Source organism: Ambystoma mexicanum, chromosome 6p, assembly GCF_040938575.1.
Source record: "Ambystoma mexicanum isolate Mex_15411 chromosome 6p, UKY_AmexF1_1, whole genome shotgun sequence".
NCBI classification, from domain to species: Eukaryota; Metazoa; Chordata; class Amphibia; order Caudata; family Ambystomatidae; genus Ambystoma; species Ambystoma mexicanum.
The window spans coordinates 1459119487-1459143946 of record NC_090935.1 but is presented as its reverse complement, the minus strand read 5'-3'; the positions used below and the strand labels follow the sequence as shown (position 1 = coordinate 1459143946).

At 46.3% G+C, this 24460-nt stretch overlaps 1 protein-coding gene across 1 annotated transcript in view; it reads right to left on the bottom strand.

The window, feature by feature from the left end:
* LOC138510531 (zinc finger protein 587-like) overlaps nucleotides 1-24460 on the bottom strand; it is a 304358-nt gene that overhangs the window by 46342 nt on the left and 233556 nt on the right. Inside the window, exon 8 of the mRNA XM_069626255.1 lies at nucleotides 8881-8982. Coding sequence (XP_069482356.1) covers nucleotides 8881-8982 — 102 coding nt within the window. The remainder of the gene's footprint in view (nucleotides 1-8880; nucleotides 8983-24460) is intronic.

Sequence of the window (24460 nt, the reverse complement as noted above, 5' to 3'; positions counted from 1 at the left end):
TCTCAAGTACATGACAAGTTGTGGCTGAATGATCTGCATGACCTAGGGCTCTTACAGAGTGTTGTACCAGTACACATCGCATTAAAAACAGGTGCTGTGTTGCCCAGATTTAAACAGTACCCTTTATCGAAGGCAGCAGAAGAGGGAATTTATGACACCATAATGACCTTTTTGCATTATGGTATTATAGTACCATCCACCTCTCTCTGTAACAAAGCTATTTACCCCCTGAAGAAATCCAAGGCTCCTAACTTTGAGGATGGTTCAGGATTTGCGCCCTCTCAATGATATAGTGAAAGCAAAGTTTCCTATAGTTCCAAACCCTGCTACAATATTGTGCAATATACCTGTTGAGTCAACCAATTTCACTGTGGTGGATTTGAAGAATGCCTTTTTCTCAGTTCCTTTACACTCAGATTCACAATATCCTACAGTGTTTACATTTGCCAGGAGGCGATTCCAACATACTAGGCTTCCTCAAGGGTATTGTGAGTTCCTAAGTGTTTTTAACAGGATTTTACATGAGGATTTAGGAAACATTCATGTCCCAGCACTATTATTCAATATGTTGATGATTTATTGGTGTGCAGTACTACCACAACAGTGTAAGGAGGACTATGTCACCCTGTTACAAATGTTAGCGGACAAAGAACAGAAGGTGGAAAGAGCAAATATTGACAGCAGGAAGTGTTGTATTTGGGCCAGTTGATTTCAGTGAATGGCAAAAAAAAGACTCCAGAACATGCCGCCGCAATGCTGTTACTCCTCAGCCAGTGACGGTTAAAGACGTGCAAACGGTTCCTGTCCTGTGCAATTACTGTAGAGCATGGATTTTCAACTATACGTCATACACTCGACCACTGTTACAGGCCCTCAAAGAACCACTGTTGCAGGCCCTCAAAGAAGCACAACAGACAAGAAATACTATCATTTGGAATGATGAGATGGTTAACGGTTTCCAGGAGTTTAGAAATGGTATCCCCACCGCTCCTGTACTGGCAACTCCTAATTATACTAAATGCCTTAGATTGAATGTGAATCTATAAGGAGTATATTCAGCTTCACTAGATGTATAATTTGATGCTGTCCTTTGTGATAACACTATCTTACATGTAAGAACGCTGCTGGTATCAAAGACTTGGATAGAGGGGATTTGTTCCCTGTTTGTAACATTGTTTCAGTATGTCAGTATGATTGCCTGCCCTGTCTGGGCCTCCCCTTCCATTGAAATGCATGTGTACTTTTGGGTATAAGAGAACAGTGATTGGAGGGAGGGAGGTTCTCACTTGCGTCAAAGTCTGGTACTGTCGTTGGTCTGCTATCTGCCTTTTTACCTATAAACTGTACACCAATCCATCAGAATAGTCAGTGGTGATTTTTCCACAACAACTAGGTTTCCCATACCCCTTTCGTTGCACATTTTCAGGGATCCCCAAACCCTTCTGGATGATCACATATTCGTGGAATCTCCTGGACATGACTCATGGTCTCCACATTGAGACTATGGCATAAAATCAGTTTCTGCACATGTGATAGAAAAAGCCAAGGCCCTTTCCCCACTCCCTCCTTATGGTCTACACCTCCTATCCCCTTACGCTTGGGCCAACCAGGCACCCATGTATCTTCCTGATCAGGTTGACTACATCGTTATACTCTGACTTCTTTCAGGGTATCTTACTCTCTGCCTGATGTTCTCCAACCTTCTTCAGGTTATCACAAACTTCAACCTGATGTAAGTCCCCAAACTCCTTACTTACTCTACCACCTCTTGTTGTTTTCCACTCTCCTATGTCTCTCAACCACCTACACCCCCTCTGCACTTCAAACTCTCTTCACAAATCCTCTTCATGCTCTCCAACTCACTCCAACTGCCTGCTCCAACCTCCTTCTCCAAACTCCCAAAATCTTGCCTCCCATACCTGAGGTTATGTAGTCTGCTGACCCTGCACCTGGTGTTGGGCCCTTCTTCAAACTGACTACTTTAAACCGAGTACACGGATGCTAGTGCCACTTAAAGGAAAAATGTAAAATATTAATGGAACTAAATAGACATCCCAGGTCCTGTTTAAAGTAGTCAGATAGGGCCAGCAGTAAAGGATTGGGTCTATTTTGCTGTGATAATTGGATTGACTCTTTATTCACAGCCACAAAAACAAAACGAAGAATCTTTTTTGTTTACAAAAAACATTGTCAGTTTGAATATCCTCATTCTAACTTGTTGTACAACAAAGAAGGTTTGATTCCTTTTGTATTTTGTATTTGACAACAATCATGTATAGATGTAATTGACTGCTACATGGGTCTGCCAGCATGTAAGATCTTGCACCGAACAAAAAGCTATAGGTGGGGTTTAACCACTGTTTTGTTACTCAACTGCTTTATTTGTATAACTTGCAATACATTATACTTATTGTGTGTATGTTTGTAGGATCAATGTGCCTACTGAATAAATAAATAATGATTTTTTTTACATTTCATTGTGTGCCTTCTTACAGATTTATTTAAATACAATGTATGATAGCCACGTGCTCTAGTAAGAATTTGAAGTGGTTCATTTAGGGGACTTCCCTTTGTGTGATAGTTTTCCATCCCCTTGTAATCTTTGGAATGTTTTTGTAAAGATCAAAGTTCCATAGATGAGCAAAACAAAGTTCAAACCACATCAGAGGGAATGTCTCCCTTCTCCTGGTCAGAAAGTTCACAATGCCAAGAGGTTTGTTTTCTTCCCCTTGGCTTTCCACCATTTATCAATATCAGTGGAAATGATTCCCTTCCCCTGATCACAAACAATATTCACGAATTTCCACAAAAGCCAGAGCAATGGATCTTTTCTAATTTTTTGTAAGGCTCTCAGAGTTCCCAGTTTAACCTTTCACTTGATTTGGCTTCAACAGGCCCTCGAGTTCTGAGATGATGAACCCCTTTGCTGGATGCATTTCTTGTACACCACAAATTCTTCTTTAACTCCTTAGCTTTAAGGAGTATGGCTGGTTCACTAACCTGCCAGGCCTGTCCACGTTATTTTTTTCGCTTGGGTCCCAGACCCTCTTCCCATTCAGGTTTTCTCTTTCTCACCCCCTTGTGCTCTTCGGGATGTTCTTAATGCATTTATCAAGTTCAAATTATATTGCACAGGATGCTCTTTCTCACCCCTTTGTGCTCTTCGGGATGTTATAATGAGCTTCCTTAGCTCCCTCAATGCCCCCCTCACCGGTCCGGCCCTTTCCCTACCTTTGCGAACTCAAAGGGCGGCCTCTGGTCTCTTCGGGAGTTGGAGCGATGCATGTTCGCTCCTGTCATGCTCGGCACCCTCCTTCTTGCAGCTCCACAGCTGCAGCTTCTCTCTCTTGCCTTCGGCTACCCGCGTTACCGTTCCTGGTCGGTTTCCACTGGTCTGGCTACCCGTCTCTCTGCCACTACTCAGGTCCGCCTCGCTCTAAGGCACCTGTGGCAGTCCGCATCCTGGTCTTCAGTCTTTGGGTTCCTCGGCACAGGACCAGTGTCACCTTCCTCGCTCCTCCAGGACTGGTTGTTCAACAATAATGTGGAAATGAGTCCTTCTTTCCATTTTACTTTCCGCATTGCCTTTGGGCAGCTGTAACGCGTGTGATGGTTTGGAGGTGGGCTTTTGCCTCCTTGCTGCATCTTCATTACAGTGAAGTTCTGCATCAGTCTTGGGCGAGTCTCCCTCTTCCTCATCCCAGTTTTATTAAAGATGCCCTCTGCTAAACCATAACAAATAGTGGTGTGTGGGATCATAGCGACTGGAGTGGGGCTCAATGGAGGTGGGGCTCCAAACAGTGGTATGAATACTGCGTTCTCCCAGGGCCATTGTCACCAATCCCATGAGGGGTTTCCCTTCCCATGTGATCCACCTCCTGAGTACCACCCCAGGGGGACTATCAGATCGTGGCCACACCTCCGTGGCCTCATGAAAGGGTGCCTCCCCCATGGAAGATGTGACAATACTCTGGGATTCGTCACACCTCCTATCCCCACGATAGAAAGGCTTCCCCATCTAGTATTGAGGGTGTACTTTTCTGGGGTTTCTCGCTGGGTGGTATATGCAGTGTCTTCACCTCACTGCCTAGCATTTCCATTTTCATTTTAAGTCTAGTAATTTGAGTCATCCATTGATTGAATTGGGGTACTGCGCTACCTATGATCAATTGGGCCAGCAGATTGGGAATTACCGTTACCTTGATCCATAGTTTCTTCCCCAGGATGCTGGTGGGGATTCGGGTTTGAGGATATCTCATCACATGACCGTGGACACACCTGACTCTCTTTTTCCTCGTCTGTCTCCATCCTTGGGGAAGTATTTCTGATTTCACCATCTAGTTGGGTCCAGATTTTCTTTCCTTAAAGGGTGGCGGGTACGCTGTACTGAGTTTTATTTCCAGTAAACAAAACCGTGGTGGGGTCTTTCCTACCTCAATTTTTCCTCTTAGATGTAGAGTCCTCTGGATTTCCTTCCCAGTGTGCCATTATCTCATTGGGTTGGGTAAAGAGGATATTAGCAAAGGGTAGTTTGGTAACAAACTTCTTAACTTCCTCGCCCCGACTGCGCTCTTTACATGAGGTGATAATGGGAACATATATTTTATTTGAGGGCAATCTCTCGCCGTATGACCCCATTCCTTGCAAGAGAAACATTTCTCAGTGGGAGATGGGGTTATAGAGGATGGCATCTCTTTTTCATCTACTTCGAGGCTGTTGACTTCTGGTTCACTATCCCTGGATTTTGTGGATGTCTCTAATTCCCCAGAACCATGAGGGGTTGTTAATAGGGCAGACTGTGTGCGCTCCTCCTCTTCTAAAGGGCAATACCCTGGAGGGAATCCAAATCCTACCCATAAGGGATCTGGTTTGTCTCTTGTAGGAGGTGGGGATCCAGAGGATGGTATCTCTTCTTCTCCATCTACTACTTGTGTGGATGAAGTGAACCAAAGGTAGGTTTTGTTTTCTTGCTCTTTCCTGCATTATAGCATTATAGATACCTTCCCCAACGGAGGATAATGGTGTTACTGAGGATACAAGGGGTTTATGTCATTCCTAGGGTTGCTGGTCTGGAGAGTGGTTTTGGCGTTCTCTCCAACTTTCTCGTGTCATGGAATGGCGTTCTCCCCTCCTCTGGGTCCCATGATGTTGTCAGTCCTGTGGGAGGACGTCGACACCGTAGGATTGCAGGTTTCAAGGTCTTCTATGTCCAGAGGGAAGACACTTTTCAAAAAGGTTAGGGTATGGGAAAAGTTGTTATTCGCACAAGGACTCACCCATGGCCTGATTGTAATCAGTCTCCCCTTCTGAGGGATAGAAACAAGAAATTCTGGGTTCCCACTCCCGGCAGGTTGTTTCTGAAGGTGACCTTCTCTATGGACCTGACTAGATGAGAATTCCCACAGGCTGTCATATGTCAGATGTCCCATTACATTGCCCCTTTCAACCTGTACTGGTTTTGACTTGAAGTTCAAGAGAAAAAACTTTACCTCTTCTCTACAAGCCAGGAAGGGTAGTGATTTCCGATCTCTCCTCCACCAGATTCCCAAGGAGGTACAATATAGATGACAACATGATGGGGAGGTTTTACTCAAAGTCCTAGAGAAATTATGTTATCTCTAGTAGGTACCAGATAATCTCTGGGACAAAAAAGACTAACTGTTCCCCTCTACTGCCTTCTGTACTGGAAGTATATCCTGGGAGGTTGAAAGATTAAATGTTACTCCCATTCTAGCCCTAGAAATGTGTCCTCATCACTATCAGTGCTGGCATCTGCCTCTTTAATTTCGATATGACTATCAGGGTGAGTGACCTTAGGCACATTGTTTAACATGTTTCAGTTTAGTTTAGACTCTTCAGTTTGGATTTTGGGATGGTGTGCTATTTGGCTGTGCATCCATGCCCATGTAGGCTGTGAATTGACTGTGCAATCATGCCTATGAAGGCTGTGAACTGTCCATTATATTTTGGATGTATGCTCCTATAATGTTTTCAAATCCAACTGCCAAGTGAGGCAAATGTTGCCAAAAAGGCTTACCCTTTTCCCATATGGCCAACAAACACTTTGGTCGACACTGCAATAGATCTGTTATGCCACCCTGAAACTAAGAACACTGACAGCAAAGCAGCCCCTGAAGTGACCTCATGCACAACCGGACCTCTGCACCACAAAGATGCAGAATGCCATGAGGTCCAGAAAACATAGAAAAGCACTCTGGGTATTATAGACTTATACCATCTGCCAGATGGCCAACATATATCCCTCAGGAGGGCAGGCCAGGGCCGAAACTGTATCCTGCACCATGCCTATGAACTGGTATGCCTTGGATGGACGGACATGGGACTTTGTCAATTTCAAGAATCACATATTGTGCAGAAGATGACAGGTGTGGTGCAGATGAGCCGACATCATATCTCATCTGCCTACTTTAATCAGCCAGTCATCTAGATAGGTGCAGACCTAAACCTTTATCCTCTTGAAAAATGCAGCTACAACAACCAGATGCTTGGTGAAGAGCCTTAGTTGTTTCGAACCCCAATGTAAGGTCATTCCTGAGCTTTTATTTGATGGGCAGATGGGAGTAGTCATGCCGATGGTCCAGTGACACCAGCCAACCTGCGGGTGAAAAACATGGAGCATCCGGATGCAAAATAAAGTGGTCTTGTATAGCGCCTTTCTGACAATAATGTTGGCATTGCCGGCATGGCTCTGTAAGAAAGCAGGGCAGGATGTGTTCGTCGGATAGCAGTAAACCAATGCGGAAAGCTGTTGATGGATGCAGGTCGAAAAGTACCCATTACCTGTGTGTTGATATGAAAATCTGTCAGGTCCGTGGGTAACAGAAGGCGTTAGGTTAGGTATTACTAATTGCCAACAGTTGTTGTAGCTGCTAGGAAGGTCTATTGGTTGACATTTCATTTCCTTAACCTAATCATCATATCAGCCAGCTACTATTGTCCCAGCTCAAGATGGAGTACTTTCTGTCCAGCAGTAATTGGCCAAGGACTATTGTGATGCAGTTTGAAACCTCAGGAGAGGTTCTAAACTGCCTTTCATTCAAGTTCTGTTCAGAAGTGTCAGGCAAGAGTAAATTCCCCTATTCTGTCTCCAGCTCGGAAATGCTGTGTCAAGTCTGATTCTCTATCCTGCCAGACTTAACTGTAGATATTAGAGTCCCCAAATATTTCTCGTATTATGGCAATGGGCCCTCAACCCTTTGTTTTAGCTACTTGCACCTCTCCATCTCTCTTACTGTGGGTCCCAGGCCCCTCTGTGCTGTCTCAGAATCTACCTGACTTGTTCTTTAGCTTGTTTGCTTCTCTTTTGTGTGGGTCCCAGACACTTTTATATGTTCTCAGAATACCCCTGACTTGCTCTGTGCCCTCAGCCCTTGACTGTGTGCTTCTTTAACCTTGTGTGGGTCTTTGACCCCTGTGTATTGGTTTTGCGGTGCTTGCCCATCTTCGTATGGGTTGCAGACCCTGATGTACTGTTCTGACAGAGTGTTCCCAACTTCATATGTGTCACAGACCCTGGTGTGCTGCTTTAGCGGGCCCTCTGCCCTTGCTTCCATTGATGTCGAATTGAACTGACCTGATGTATTCTCCTGCCAGGTACTGTCCCACATAGGGTATTTGGTAAAGTTCCTTCCAGTTTTTACAGTGCTTTCGCTATCCCTTTCTGCTTCTAGGGTCTAGGTATGTGTCTCTTTAATCTATTTGGCCCCCTTTGTGTCCCTCCAGACGGCCCGATCATTTCCCAACCTTCGCGAAATGCTGTTGCGGTCTTCGGTCTGCTCTGGGAGTAGAGAAAGGCTTCCGTACTGCTTCTGCGTTTGACGTCCTGTCCTTGATGCTTTCGCAGCGTGTCTTCTCCTCGCGTTGGCTTCACCAATTGGCTTTCCTCTTTCCCCATCACCTGACAGGTCCCTAGTCCATGGAGCTATTGGAGACACTCAACACCTCTTCAACAGCATCTCCTTCTCTTCTTCTCAGGTCTCTCACCACAGAACCGATGTTTGGTTCTTCGCTAGACCAGGGAGGGCTGGACAAGGTACAGAGTCCTTTGTTGCTTTTTAATGCCAGGGCTACCTGCAGGAGACTGCAACGCGTATGTTCGTTCTGCGGTGGGCTTTTGCCTCCTTGTCTAGTGATTGTATGCACTACTGGGTAAGCCTCACTCTACCTCGTCCCAGTTTGATTTGTATGAATGAAGTCCTCTACTCTACAGAGATACATAGAGGTGTGGGGGACCACAGGGGACTGTGTGGGGTGAGAAATAAGAGAGGACAGAAATGGAGGGGGTGAATACTGCATTCTCCCAAGTCGATCATCATTGGCCCGATGGAGGGCTTCCCTCCCAAGTGAGATTATCATGCAGAGTTCCACCCCCAGCTGGACTTTCGGTTAGCGGCCTCACCTACCTGCCATCATGGGAAGGGGTTCCTCCATGGGAGCCGTGACAATACCCTGAGATTCGTCACAGGGTATTGTCGCTTCCTGGTTCTTGGTTATCTATTTCACTGAGATTAAGGTACGGACAGTGCACGCAGCAGAAGCAATCCATGAGTCAAATTAGTTTCCTGGAGATGTTAATAACAAGAGAGTTAAAAATTGACTGGAGCAGCTCCAGCTGCGTTAAGAGGAAGACGCGTCTCCCTCAGAGCCACCTGGTCGAGGTCAGTGAGATCAAATTGTACCATGGCCTTTGTTGGAGATAAAGAGGTTTTGACATCCATTCTGCATTTAAAATATGTTCTTATTTGTAGTTGTATCGCTTGTGTTTTCCAAAGAGGTCATCTTAACTTTCAAAAATTAATATCAGGTGGTTCTCCCCACTGCCTCTCCCTGCTGTATTCAGTTAGCACAATAATTACTCACCTACAACATCGCTGAAGCCTTCATTTCTCAAAGAGTCCTGATGCTCCATAGAACAGGACTTTCCCTCGTCTTTAATGTAGAACGAAACACCTGGATGCAGACCTATAGGAAGAAGATTTGCATGTTTTAATACGAAGAACACTTGCATGATTTAACACTCGGCAGACTAATGCATTGAACATTCAACTCCCACACATCATCATGGAAAACTAAAGTGTTATGCAAGTACACCACATTGTTTGAAGTTCTTCATTTACCATGAATTGCCTTTGCTGGCATTTTACAGGTCAGAACCTTGGCTCACTCTGAACTATAGACAAAGTAGAACAGTTTAGGCTTCCGCCCGTGGAATGTTGAGGGAAATAGAGGCACAGCCTCTATTATAGATGTTATCAATATCATTCAATAGGCAAGAGAGCAAGGGTGAGTGGTGAAAGTACACCTGACCTTTAATGAAATGTCTGATGTTGAAATGGACCATGTTTGGCACACAAACAATGTGGGGGAGGGGGCGCAGAAACAAAGAGCAGTCCTTATAAACTGGTTCCTCTGGAAAATGTAGTTGGCTGCTAACTTGATTTCTACATCTTTTGTTTTAAATGTCCACATACGTTTTTGGGGACAGTTTCCTTCCACAAAGACAATGATTACACAATCATTCATTAGTGTGCATTCTTTAATCTACTTGGGACCAAACACCATCTGGCGTTTTCCTTTAGCCAAGCAACGTCTTGACTCAGAAGAACATTCTATGGCCCTTGTCTTGTCCATTTCGGCACATTTTGCTAGAATGATATTTGTTCCATTGATTATCTGTTCCTTTTTTTTAACCTTAACCACCGCCATTCAGTGGTTACCAGTGACTAGATGTTGTACTACACCGACACAAGTTGGTGCTTCACATAGCTTAGCCACTGTAATGAACGACCCCTGGGATAGTTAAAAAAATGTGAAAGGGCTTCTCAATAATTTTCAAGCTCTGGGGATCCCCACAGTCTGGATCCAGTAAAAACTGGTTTCCAAGCCAGTTGAAACATTATTGGTTCAAGTCCACCTTCCATGTGTAGTCGTGCGCTCAGAAAGCTACACGGTAGCCTGAACAACTTCTTTCGAAATTTGCCACCCCCAGATTTGAACAATTAGAATAGCCCCAAATCTCAGCTCTGTATAATATGGCGGATGTTACCTGGATTGTATAGATGTTAATGGCAGGTGAGGCTGCCTGGTCACAATGAGAAACAAAGAATTATTTTAAGCCTCCACCATTCTTTTCAGAATAGTCTCGGACCTGCTAATCTGGCTCTCCAATGATCATGTATCGAAGAACATTACCCCTTGGTAATCATAATTGGTCACTTGTCCAACCCCTTGGTAATCATAATTGGTCACTTGCTCCAAAGCTGTTCCTTCGACATCAAGACCAAGAACCGTGGCCCTTGACCTCGTGTGCCTAAATGCCATCACTTTCGTCTTACTTGGATTAAGGGTCAGACCTAGTTGGGAACACTTAAAAAGAAAGTGCTAAAATCCCTACCTGATCCCCATCGGAGATGTGGCCAACAGGACTGAATCATCAGCATAGAGTTAAGCCAGGTAAATGTCGGCTTCCAATTCTGTTGGATAAAAGTTTCCTCCTTTGCATTCTGCCAAGAGGTCCAGAATAATCTAGTTAATATAGAGGCTAAATAGAAGCGGGGCAACGACACAGCCTTGCCGCACGACTCTATCTATGGGGAATTGGTTGGTAATCTCTCCAGCTTGGCCCCACCTCACCATTGCCATATTGTTAGAATAGAGCTGAGCAATCACTGACACCAAATAGCCCGTCACTCCCCGCCTGAGCAAGACCTGCCATAGCTGGGTCCAGGATATACTATCAAATGTAGTCTGAAGCGCAATATAAAATGCATAGATACTCATTTTCCTCAACACACTGCATTTCTGCAGAATATTACATAAACAAAAGCACTGGTCTACTTTACTAAACCCACATCGGAACACAGCCTGAAGATGCAAAATTAGGCCCTTCTCCAAAACACATTCCTGTAAATGCTGCGAAAACCCCTTAGCAATTAATATCCCTCACGCGTCAAGCAATGAAATCGGCCTATAAAATTGTATGGTTTGTCTCTTCTGCCCTTTTTATAAATTGGGACGATCTTCGCGAGTCGCCACAAATCTGGTACTTTATTGAGGTTAAGCACCACCTGATATAACCTCATAGGAATAGGCACCCAGATATCAGGCTCATCCTTCCAGAGATCGGCTGGAATGTTATCTGGGCCAGGAGCCTTCTGGCCCTTTGTACTCAATAGGGTACTCTTGACGGCTGCCAGGGTAATATTAAAATGTTGACCGCTCTGGTTCAATAGCGTCCGATCAGTTAAAATGGGACCCTCGCTAAGATGGCCTTCAGCAATGACCTCCTCCTCATACAGGCCGCAGAAATGGCCATACCATTCCTTTGCTGTGATCATACAGTTAAGGTTATTATCATTAGTGTGCTTCTGTTTGGAAACCAGAGACCAAAAAGCCTTACTATCCTTATTGATAGCAGCCCCTCTAAGTTCCTCCCATTTCAATGTAAGGAATTCAGACTTCCTCGACTTCACAATATTCTTGTAATTACTCCCCTTACTGTGCAGCAACTCCTTACCCACTTTGCCTTCATTCCTAAACTATAACATGAGGTTCCCCTTACTCGAGCTACAGTTAGAATCATACTAGGTGGGCACCAACTGGTTCTCCCTTTCTGCAGAGGAACACATCTAGTAAACGAAGGCCCAGGTTCTGAGGTTAAAAGGTCATACTGAACCAGAATTTCACCTCCCCAAAAGACTAATCACAAAAATGTTCAATAGTGGAAAGGACAGACTGGTAAATGGAAGTCTTGGGTCCAGCTGACATGACATTGTCCCACTTACTGCGACGTCTCGCATTCCCAGTTATCCTAATTGGGACTGAGGGAATAATGGTTTTCTTGTTTCCTGCCCGACCGTCTAGTTTTCAACAGGAGGGGTTTGTGATCGCTAGCCATGCAATCAAGGATGGAAAACTCCGCCACTTCCTCCCAGTTGCCCATCCCTATCAGGATATAACCAATCCTGGATGAGAATCCTTGGAAGTATATCCAATAGTATTAGAGCCAAACCAGTGGATCCTTGACTATCACGTTGGTCAGAAGAGAAGGATAATCTCTCCTGTGATATCACTGAAGATATATGCAAGAGTGTTAGTGGAAATAAGATACATTAGCTGTTATATGTAAAGAGAAAACTTTCTAAAATAAATGTTTTTAACTGCTAAAAGACACGGCATGTAAGTACCAAGAACATAATCGTAAAAGTGACAAATGTCCTAAAAGAGTGTTACACGTGGGAACGGGAGAACCTTGAATTGCTTAAGGACACAAACAGGGATCACAGTATTATCACCAAGCCAAATCAACTACACACATATCTTGAATGGATAAATACAATGGCACATGGGTGATGATGCATAAGATTTAGGGTTGTCACCTAGAGGCGGCATGCTAGCCCTATGGCCAAGAGAAACACATTATGATGGTTGTTGCCCCTTCTGTCCTGACCAACTAGATACGTGCAGGCATATTATCCTGTTCTTTAAAGAGGTCAGGAAATAATTCTGGTAACCAATCCTGCGATTATGAGGCTTTCCCAAACACCATCTGCCATACTGTTATTTACAACCTCTTCTGTAAGAAGCCATGGAATGGGGGATAAATGGTTACATTAGCCGAGTCATACGATTAAGGAGGAACACAATGGGAAGCACTAATTAAAAATTCCCTTCTACTATTTGTACCCAAGGTCCTATGGCTATTACACAGATTATGGTACAATAGTAAGAACAATATTTTAGAGATGTATAGCATGTTTGAATACTGGGCCTTGTTTTGAGCCTTAAGAGCAGCATTGTTAGAAGAACTCACTGGTTTAGAAATAAAGTAATGCTGCTTTTCGTTGCTTACAATTCAGCAGTATTATTGTATCTTGCACTTGGGCATTCCTTAGGTAATTTAACTGTGAATCTTTCCAATTTATATAACTGGAACGTTTCATCTACATGGGCCATGTATTATAATTTTATTTTAATGTTCTTTGATTTTCTGTGGCAGAGTTACATGAAGACATCTAACTATGATTTATATCCTATAGCCACTGATTATCAGACACGACCCCGCACCTTGGGCTCCTTCTAAGGCATCACTTTAATCCTGGGAACCTGTTCAATCGATGAAGGGGTGGAAGAATCGATCGGAGGAACGACAACAACGACCACAAAGTGTACCTATAGAGAATCATATGGGAGTTTCAGGATGGGTCTACTCTGTAATGGAACAGCCAAGAGCAGCTGGGGCATCCTCATGGGTCTCCTTCTTAACCCGACAATGGCCATCCGGCTGTCTCAGGACAGGTCTCAGAAGGAGCAATAGTACGGTTAGGTTCCTCAGGAACAGGCCTGAACACGTGGCTGTGTGAACCCGCACTCTGAGTAAAATCTCCATTTATTCTCAATTCCGTAATTTAGAAATCTCTTTTATTTTCTGTTGAGCCTTGAATATATATTGGCTACACTTACAACCTACTTCAATTCAAATCACAACTAATGATCTGTATGGATGAGCCTGGCAACCTCATTGCAAGTAACCTTCTGACACACCACTTTCTTACGTTTATCAATTGTCAGACCCAGTTTTCAGTTTACAGCGACACAGATTTCCTTATTCTCCACATAGTGGGGATTTTGTGGAAATACATTGTGGTGATGCGCAAGGCGTTTAAATCAGAGCATGCCGGAATGTAGAGACACATTAACCTAGAAACAACATTATCTAAAGAGGACTCCTAAAGTTACAAACCCGTCCCACTAAGTCCTGGGTCTCAAACCCATCGATCGCAAGCAACTAGTTTATGTTTATTATTTGATAATGTGCACAAAAAAACCAGGGGTAGCCGGGCGCAGCAGGTACAAGGTTACTTAAGCTTGGGTTGCATACAGGGAATAAGAAGCATATCAATACAGTACATACATGTCAATACAAACAATTGGAGATGAAAGGCTAACATATTACAGTGTTGAAGGAGTATACAAAAAGGTAAAAGGGTAAGCGCAGAAATGTCATGGACTAGGTTTCAGGAGTATCATGGCCGTATTAGTTGTCGTTGGACCAGAGCCAGTTTTTTACCTTACATCGGAAGTTGGTGTAGGGTAGGTTAGCCTTTAGTGCTGTAGGCAATGCGTTCCACGCCTGGGCAGCTCTGACCGGGAAGCTAGCTCCGCCTGCTTTGGATCGTCCAAATCTAGGGGTTTCAAGCAGGAGGTGGTTAGTAGCCCTAGTGTGGTGTCTGGACGATTTTCTGGTCCGTTTGGCCGAGAAATAAGGGGGGGTGCTGAGTTGTTGAGCCCTTTGTGGGTGAGCGATAGTTTCTTGAGAAGGATTCTGTCGCTAATTTTGAGCCATTGGTGGTCTTTCCTGATGTTGGATATATGTTCTCTGCGGGGTATGTCAAGAGCTGCTCTAGCGTTATTTTGAAGGATTTGCATTTTATTTATGATGATTTTATTGGCTCCTGCATAGATTGGCTCCTGCATAGAGGGCATTGCAATAGTCCAGCTTGGACATTACTAATCCATTAGCTAGTGTGATGCAGTTAGTTTTGGAAAGGTACGGTCTGCAGGTCCTGATTAATTTACAGGTGTACGCTGTAGACGATGCCAAGGAGTTAACTTGTTTTTTGAGGGATAGAGTGGAATCAAGGTAAAAGCCTAGAGTTTTTACCTCAGTTGCCACCTTGATTATGTTGCCATCTATGTTGAAGTTGCTATAATTGGGACTCAGTTTTTTTAGGTTGGAGTCGGAACCCAAGATCAGTATCTCAGTTTTGTCGTCATTTAGACAAGAGGCCGTGGGAGGCCATCCATGCCTGAATGAGGAGGTAAATTTTGTTTCCTAGAGCTGTGTCTTCGACAAAGTTGCCAGATAGTGGTATGAGAATCTGCGTATAGTCCGCATAATTAGTGTAGGTTACCCCTAATCTGTCAAGTTTGTCGAAGAGTGGCTTAGTAAATATATTATACATTGTCGGGGAGACACATGAGCCTTGTGGGACGCCATAAGTGATATGGATTGGGTCCGCTGCCGCTACGGGGGAGAACACTCTCATCGTACGGTTAGCTAGGAAGGATTGTACCCATGCTATAGCTTCACTTGAGAAATGGGCTGCAGACGGTAAGTTGTTGCATAATACTGCATGATCCACCAGGTCAAAGGCCGCTGATAGGTCAAGGAGGAGGAGCATAGCTGTAGTACCTTTATCCTTCAACTCGTCAATTTATGTCTTGAGGTCAACAAGGGCCGTTTCAGTACCATGAAGTGGTCTGAAGCCAGATTGCCGTGAGCCTAATAGTTGGTGTGTCTCCAAGTAATTTTAGATTTGGAGGTAGGCTACTCTATCGATGATTTTAAGGAGAAATGGGACCGTAGTAATGGGCCTATAATTAGTGGGGATTGCTGGGTCAAGTATCTGTTTTTTGATTAGGGGCATTCTTTAAGGTTGGTAGGTACAGTACTCGTATTGAAGGAGGCGTTAATAAGTTTCGAGATGAAGGGTGCTAAATCTCTGGCTGCGTCCTTGATGATTTGCGCAGGGCAGCTGTCGCCTTGGCAGTTCGATGGTTTAAGGGATAGAATGACCTTTTCAGTAGCTCGCCTGTTGTCATGAACCGCCGCCTGCGCCCATTCTGGACTTCATGGTCCCTGACCCATAGAGGACTGAATTCCGTGATCCTTCCAACATGGCCGTTTGGTGCGGAACGTAGCTTACCAGTCTTTACGCGCTACATTCAACATTCTACAAAGCAGACACACCCCCGCGGCTCTGCGCGTCTCAACGCTACCGCTCGGAGCAGTCTGACGTGTGTTGCCGAAGTTCGCCCGGAACTTCCTTCCGAGTCCTGTTTCCCGATTCCTTGAATCTACTTCCTCCCTTTCCTTTCCTCGAACTTACCTTACGTTTCTTCCGGGCTCCTCGCTGGCGCTCGAGTCACGGCGTTCCGTGCCTCCGAGCTCGGACTTAGTCTCCTTCCTGGTTCCTGGTATTGGACATCCGACCACCTCCTGGAGTAGGACCGCTATCCCACGCTGGAACCAGATGACCAGCACATGAGTCTCTACAAATCCCGGACCGTGCGAAAGAAATCATCAAAGAAGGTCGCAAGCAAGGAAAGACAGGTGAGAAGGGGAGAGACTTGTGACACCTGTGGCTTCCTAGTCGCCTGCTCACCTCAGACATCAAAATAAACATTTTGAGCCTCATTACAAGTCTGGCGGTAAACCTGCTAGTGCTACCGGCGAGTTTCCGCCAGACTCGGAACATTTTACCAGCACCTAACGTCCCAGTGCCCCCTGGACATTATAAGTCCCGACAGACCGGGAAGCTAGGTGCCGGTAAGTGTTAGTCCCCATTCCCAGACTCCACGAAAATGGGTTCACAGAAGCAAAGGTACCGTTGCTAATGGTACAGGTGCTTCTGTGTCGGCTCTGCCTACCGTGGCCGCTGCTCCCAGCAGGGTCAGACCTGTCGGGCGCAGCGGCTCTGGCAGGCAGACTCGGAGTGTGGCGGTCCAGAAACAAGGGTGCCGGTAAGCTTACTGGCACCCTTGTTTCCAGACCACCACACTCATAAGGAGGCCCTTTGTGTTTATTTTGGTGTTGAAGTCCCTCTGGCTCTTACCCTGCCCCTCACTCTCCTCGCAAAGCAAACAGAGAAAAGCTATGTGGATTGCTAGTGGAGGGACTGCATATTGGCTTGAAGAGCTGGGGCATTGTCGGAGGAGGTGCAAATGAGGGCTGATTGGAAAGGGGAGGAGTGCATAAATGTGCACGCCATGTGGAAAAAAGCTGGGGGTTGGTGATTGTTTCAGTCTACTTTACAGCATGAAATTCTGTGGAGGGAAGCACTGGGGACTGAGTGAAGGAGAGGGTGGTGATTAACATCCGCAGAGGTAAAGGAACGGTGCTGCCTCACATTTGTGGTGCTACTGTACTTGTGCTATTATTGTGGCAGTGTGTCTTCAGCTTCTAACACAATGACCCCCCTCCCATGCTCCCTGCCTTAGGGCTGCCCTGTGCATGACTACTCCGTTACACGGTTCATAGTCATTTTTTCGAATTCAAAAAAGTCAATTTTTTTTTTAATACTTTTTTATTCGAAATGGGGGGTGTTCCCCCCTCCCCCAACCTCCCTTTTTTTGATTTTTTTTTTTACCCATTTTTTTTATTCCCGGACATAAATATATAATTTAAAAAAAAGGAATTCGACTTTTTTTTCAACATTATTTTTTCGAAAAAATGACTAACCACCCCGTCGTTACACCTGTAGTGCTGCACTGCGCCTGTGTCCACCGAACATTTGCTGCCATCTAATGTGTTATTCTTATGTTCTGCTGCACTAATTATCCTGACAAGCTCCCCTTATGTAAGTGCTGCTCTATGCTGCCCTTAGCTACTTTTGTGCTTTTCCAGTAACATCCTGTGAACTTCCCTTTACCTGTACGGCTCCCCATGTATGCTGCCGATGTTCTCTTTCCATACATGCGTTGCAGCTGTATGCAGCCATGTTCCTTTGCCTCGTGCAGATTCACTGTCCCTGTACGTCCTACTGGCTGCGCTACTTCCAGTGTTGCTGCGCTTATCACTACCCATCAGCATGCGCCCCTTACCCAGTACCACAGATGTTTTACCCATATATTAAAAACACTTTTGGTTATATAATTTAGTGAAATGGTGTATGTTACATTACGTTAAAGCATTAAAAGAGTTGGTCAGCAGTGGTGTCCATAGTTCAAGTTCTTGGGATACCTGCTAATCCATTCATATAGCCATCAGCCTTTAATTGAGTGCCTAAGAGCAAAGAGCTCTCAAAACTTCTCCTTGTTTCCTTTTATTACTCCTGTGATATTAAAATGTCCTGCCTTATGGGGGGAGTTGAAGTTAATAGTACCAAAAATGGTTGAGAACCGTTTTACCCAAGTCTGTACTGGTATGTTCCCATTTAAGATCCCATTCCCTAGATTCATACCTGGGGTCCCAAGTAGCTGAATCTCTTATTTTTATTTTGTCCCATGCGAGTTCTACTGGTTTGGTTTCATCAAAATTAAGTGCAATCTTTTAGTTTCCTCTTACTAATTGGTTGTTACTGGTATTACTTGAAATCGCCAATATTTGTTTTATTCCTGTCTTTGAATGTTTTATCAAACCAACGTGAGCCATCTTTGCTCAATTAGCAATTAATTTCCCGGGTGGGTAAAAAGAACGCACACATGTTATTAATGTGGCTTGGAAATTCTTGTCTATAAAGAGGGCCAGAGCATTCTCAGTTAATCACAAGCATTTTTTGCTGGAATGCACATATGATATGATTTGGTATTTATAACCCACGTTCACATCAGTGTATCTAGGTGCAACATACCACATGATGACGAATTGTACCGTGGGGGCAATATGCCATTTCAATCGCCGACCATTGTTGACCGTCATTAGCTAGGCTTTCCAAGGAGGAGTTTAACCAGTACTCACCATAGTGACCACCTTACTCCTAGTCCATAGTCCCCTTTCCTCCATATGGGACATTCCTCCGTCCTGTGGGACGGGACCGGAGCACTTCGAAAAAGCATCAAAAATGTTACAAACATTTTTAGTCCTTCCTCTCTTTCTACGCAGGGTACAGCACGCGGCCGTAACCCCACTCATCTCGGCTCCGGCCTGCGCATCGCCCATCAGTCCTTTTCTATCGCCAGGTCAGAGACCTTTAAGCAATAACAGAGGAACCTTATTAGAGGGGACGGCGGGCGGGCGTATGGAGGAAAGGGGACTATGGACTAGGAGTAAGGTAGTCACTACGGTGAGTAACCTGGTTATACTCCTACGTCCCGTCCCCTTTCCTCCATACTTATGGGAGATTCCCAAGCACTCCTCATAGGAACTACAGGTGGATGGAAAACCCCTTATTGAAAAAGGTTCTTCAGCACTGCCTGGCCAAACTGAGCATCAGATCTGGAGCTCAGGTCTAGACAATAATGTTACAAAAAGCCGACGGGGAGGCCCATGTAGCCGCTTTTGCGATGGTCTCCGAGGGGACATATTTCTAAAAGGCAACTGCAGCTGCCTTGCCCCGCACCAGGTGTGCATGAATACCTTTAGGAGGCTGCAGTCCTTGGACTGTATAAGACTGCCTAATACAGGCAGCGATCCATCTGGAGATAGTCGCCTTAGAGGCTTGCTCACCTTGTGGATTACCAAAGGTCACCAACAGTTGAGAAGAGCTCCTAAATTCGGATGTTCTGTCCAGATAGAATTTAAGAGCCCTTCTAACATCCAAGCAATGCAGAACCCTTTCCGCTTCTGAAGCAGGGTTCTGAAAAAAGACTGGCAGGGAGATTGATTGGTTCAGATGGAAATCAGAGACCACCTTCGTCAGGAAATGTTCATCCGTAACACCACCTTATCCTTGTGAAAAACCAAGAAGGGATGCTCCACCGACAAAGCCTGGAGCTCACTCACACGCCTTGCTGAAGTAACGGCAACCAAAAAGGACACCTTCCACGACAGGTGCTTGAGGTCCACGTGGCCATCGGTTCAAAGGGTTTATGGCACAACGCAGTAAGGACCACGTTCAGATCCCACGCCGGGTGCGATTTACGAACTGGGGGATAAAGGTGCGTCAAACCTGCGAAATGTCTCTTAACCACTGGATTCGACAGAGAGTAAGAGCATTGATCCGTAGTTAGGTAGGCGGATACCGCCGAAAGATAAGTTCTGCATGACAGAACGTGAATTCCCGACTCTGCTAAGTGGGATACAAAGGACAGTACAGTGGCAATGGTAGCCACCCTTGGGTCCAGTTGTTTGTCTAAGCACCAATGACAGAACCTAAGCCATTTGCTTATATACTGAGACCTAGTCGACTGTCTCCTGGCTGCTTCAATAATGCGCATGTTATCCGCAGGCAGTTCTAAAGACCTGAACTCAGGCACCATGACGCCAAGCTGAATGATTGTGGGGAGGGGTGCCACAGCTGTTGGTCCACCGTGGTGAAGTAGATCGGGACTCACCGGTAGCCTGATCGGTGGATACACCGACAGGTGTTGAAGTTCTGAGAACCAAAACCTGGCCGGCCACCACAGGGCTATGAGCAGAAGAGAACAGTTCACCGAGTTCTTCAGCTTTCAAATCGTCCGATGAATCAGAGGCAGAGGCGGGAAAGCATAGGCCCTCATGTTGTGCCATGGAATCGCAAGAGCATCCCCCAGAGAGGAGGCTCCCAGCCCATTTATGGAGGCATACAGAGGAAGAAATCTGTCACGAAGAGGTCCACTTCCGGAGTGCCCCAACGCAAAAGGACTGAAGATTGCACGCAGCTTTCAACGGGCAAGGGCTGCGTATGAGCCAGTCGTCCAAATACGGATACACATGGATACCCTGAAGACGAAGATAGGCCGCAATCACCGACATCATCTTCGTGAAGACATGCAACGCCGAATTGAGGCCAAAAGGAAGCACTCGAAACTGGACGTGCCCCTCCCCCACAGAGAAACATATCTCCTGTGTGGATTCCAGATCAGAATATGCATGTACGCATCCTGAAGGTCCACCACGCTGAGCCAATCGCCCATCTGTAAAGAGGACCGTATCTGGCCGGGCATGATCATCTTGAATTTCTCTTGGGGTCGGAAAAGATTGAACTGGGAGAGGTCTAGGATGGTGCGCAGGCCAGCCTGGTTGGGTTTGGGCACCGTAAACAGCCGGGAGTAGAAGCCCTCCCCTCGTTCCCCAAGGGGAACGGGTTCAACAGCTCTGAGGTCCAGCAGTTTCTGAACCTTAGCTTTTAGGGAGGATGACCCCGACTGCTGGAAAGGAGGGTTGAAGGGTGGGGTAGGGGCTAAGGGTAAACGGAAGCCCGCCCGAGCGACTGACAAGACCCACCGGTCCTCACACATCACACACTTCCCAATGAGACGCAATGCGTCCTCCCACCGGGGTCTCGTGCGAGCACGGAGAAGCCTCATTTGGCAGGCTTTTCAGTGGTGTTACCACCTGAACCTGAGGAGGAGGCTGAGGAGTGGGAGAAAAAACGAGTCCGTTGCTGTCTCTGGCGGGAATTACCTGAAGGGGTATCCGCTCTGCGGGATTTCCGATCTAGAAACCCTCTGAAACCAGAAGAGGGCCGGCTTTGCGACAACAATCTCTGGGTTCTAAAAGGAGTTTTAACCAGGACGGACAAGGACTTAGCTGTCTGGGTGCTGTCCTTCATTTTGGTCAGCTCCACATCCGTTGTGGAATGGAAAAGCTCCTTACCGTCAAACGGCAGGTCCAATACCTTGTCCTGCACCTCCTTTGAGAACTTGGTGGCATGCAACCACGCCTGTCGAGAGGTATCAACTCCCAACATAAGGCCCCAAGCCGAAGTGTCAACATGATGAGCCGCGGCCACCAGCAGATCTTGGGCCAAGACCCTGGCATCGGATAATCCCACCTTAAAGTCCTCCAGCTTCTCGACCGGAATGAATTCCTTGAACTCTGACAGACCTTTCCACATTTTCATATTTGCCCCGCTAACACCAGTTCTGCATTGGCCTGCCGGAGCTGCAGGGCCGAGTTAGCAAAAATATTCCTCCCAAGGGAGTCGAGGAGCTTGTCCTCCTTCCCCAGGACCTGAGTAGCCGTTGTAGAAGAGGATGCAGCAGGCCTGGACTGTAAAGTGGCCGCAGCCACTACAGTGGAGGAGGGGGGCGGACAATATGCTAGGGCCACCTCTTCCAAAGAATGCAGCCTGTACCGCGCGTCAATTTTCTTATTGAGCAAAAGTCCAGAGTGTGGCTTCTCCCAGACTCTACGGACCTTGGCCAAAACGTCCTTCTGCAAGAACAGGCTGGTACACTCAGAAGGAGATAAGGTGAACGCCCCCGAAAGCACACCCTCCTGCGGAGTGGGTGCCTCGGGCACTGGAACATCCAATAGACACATCATGTCCAGCACCCGGTCGTGGAAAGCTCGAATAGAGCGGGGCTGGTCTTCGCAGTCCTGATCGCCCTGTGCATCATCCCACAGGTCAGGGTCTTGCTGAACTACGTCGGGCACCGCCTTGTCCACCGGGGACAATGGGGGCAAGGGCGGAAGGGTAGGAGGAGGCACCGCAGGCAAAGGCGGCACCATCGGAACCACAGGAGGCGTGGGTGGAGCCGGAGGCGCAGGCGGGCATATCTCCCTAAAAAGACCCTTGGAATACTCCCTCATGGGGTCGTTAGGAATGAGCGTCTGAAACTTGCCGAAAAAAGCGTCCTCCGGAGAAGGCTTTGGAGCTGCCGGAGGAGGCTTCTCATGAGGAGGATAATTCCAGGGATGCAGAGGGGAGAGTTGCCAAACAGGCCCATCCCCAGAGGTGTCCATATAAATCAAAGGTGCCGAACCCACAGGCAGCGAGATGTGGTGCGGAAGAGGCATCTGAGCGTTCGAGTCATAAACTGGATGAAAGTGATGCGCACAAGGAACCTTATGTTCACCCACAGAACCAATCCCTACACCTGAGGCTGATGGCGTAGTTGTAGGGGAAGCGCCCAAAATGGCCGCCGTGGTTGTGGCGGGAACAGCCGCCATTTTGCCATCACCTGAGGGGACCTGCGGCACATGTAGAAGTGAGGCAGGGGTCCCCACCAGTGGATCAAGGGTCTTCATTTTAGCCTTTACATAAGGAACCTCGGCCGAGCCAGTACTATGCGGCCTGGAATGTTTCTGCGACATACCAACAGCCAAACTAGCCTTCACAGGAAGGACCTCGGCACTGCCGGTAAGGAGGAACTTCGGTTCGAATTCTCACTCCTTGACCCCTCAACAGTTCTGGCGTCACCACAAGAGCGGGAACGGTGAGAAACACCCTTCACCGATAAGGCCTTCTCAGGCCTCTCAGAACTGTTGGTTTTCTTAGCCTCTGTACGAGGGACCTCGGATCCAAGTCCGGTAGCAGCCTTTCCACAGCGGGCCTCAAACATACGTTCGGTATCACCAAGCCGAGCCCAGGACTCGGGGCGCACCCCGGTACTTTTGAGGGAAGCCGATAAAGAGGCCTTGGAGTGAGCTCCGGTACCCCACGACTCAGTAGAACTCGGTCTACAAGCAGCACCCACAGGAGGGGCCTTGGAGAAAACTCCGGTACACTTCTTGGGCCCCGAAGGCATCTCGGGGCAAGCCCCAGTGAGAGAGCAGTCGACGCTCCTCCCGGACCGGGAAGGCGTCTCCCGGCCGGGGTGCTCTTTCTTTTCGTCGGTGAAGGATTGAAAATGCGTAGGAGGAGTACACTGGAACACCTCCTCCCACCGCTCCAACTGTCGTTGAAGCGCCCAAACTGAAAGGGAATCACAAAAGAAACAGGAGTCCCAACGGTGATCAGTACCCAAACACTCTAAACAAGGAGGATGGGGATCTGCCCTCGCGAAGCGTCGCTGACACGAGGAACAATTTGCAAAGTCTAGTTTAAACGACAGACTAGTATGCGATCACTAGCGAGAGAGGAGGAAAAGAAGAAATTCTTCCGCAGATGCAAGTGTATCCAGTCCCGAAAGAGCTGAGAAAATGACTGATGGGGATGCGCGGGGCGGAGCTGAGATGGGCGGGGTTATGGCCGCGTGCTGTACCCTGCGCAGAGGGGAAGGACTAAAAGAATTTTCAACATTTTTGATGCTTTTTCAAAGTGCTCCGGTCCCGTCCAACAGGACAGAGGAATGTCCCATAAGTATGGAGGAAAGGGGACGGGACGTAGGAGTAAATTCTACAAGGGTGTGTGGTTGAAATTATTTTAACAAGATCAGGAAATGATCAATGCAAGTTTTGTCAAGAATTTCAAGATTCTGAATTATAGCCCAGTTAGAGGGGTGTGTTATAAAATAGTCTATATCTTAGCTGCCTTCAGTGTGGTCAAAGGTGACCTTCCCAAGAGTATCTGAAACAGTTTGACAGTTGCTGGTACGCAATCTATGCTCTATTAGGAATGCTAATAAATGCATCCTTATTGCATTCAGTCTTTCAACCGCCACCTTTGGCAATGGGATATTGTTGATTTCATCTTCAGCTGCATCATAGAGAACAAGGGAAGGCCATTGCATATTTCAACACTGAAATCGTCTTCAATTACCCTATGGGGATGCACATTTGCATTTGAAATCCCCAAGTACATTTTCAAAGTGTTCTAAAAAGAAATAGTGTTCTTTGCAGATCATGCGTTCTAGAAATTGACAAGAAGGATGTGAAAATTGCTCCGTAACTGATATCAGAGCTTGAATATTAGTTGTATTAATTAGGATAGATTGAAGTTCATATTTTAGCTTCAAGGAAATCCACACACACAATCCTCTCAACGCTCATCCTTTTTTATTAGGAATGGATTTTGATGCAAATGTTTCATAGCTATTTATACACAGAGCATCAATGGACCAAGTAGCTTACGTCAAAACAATGTCAAATGAGCTAAAAAGAAATTAATTTTTTAGAAATAAAACCATACCT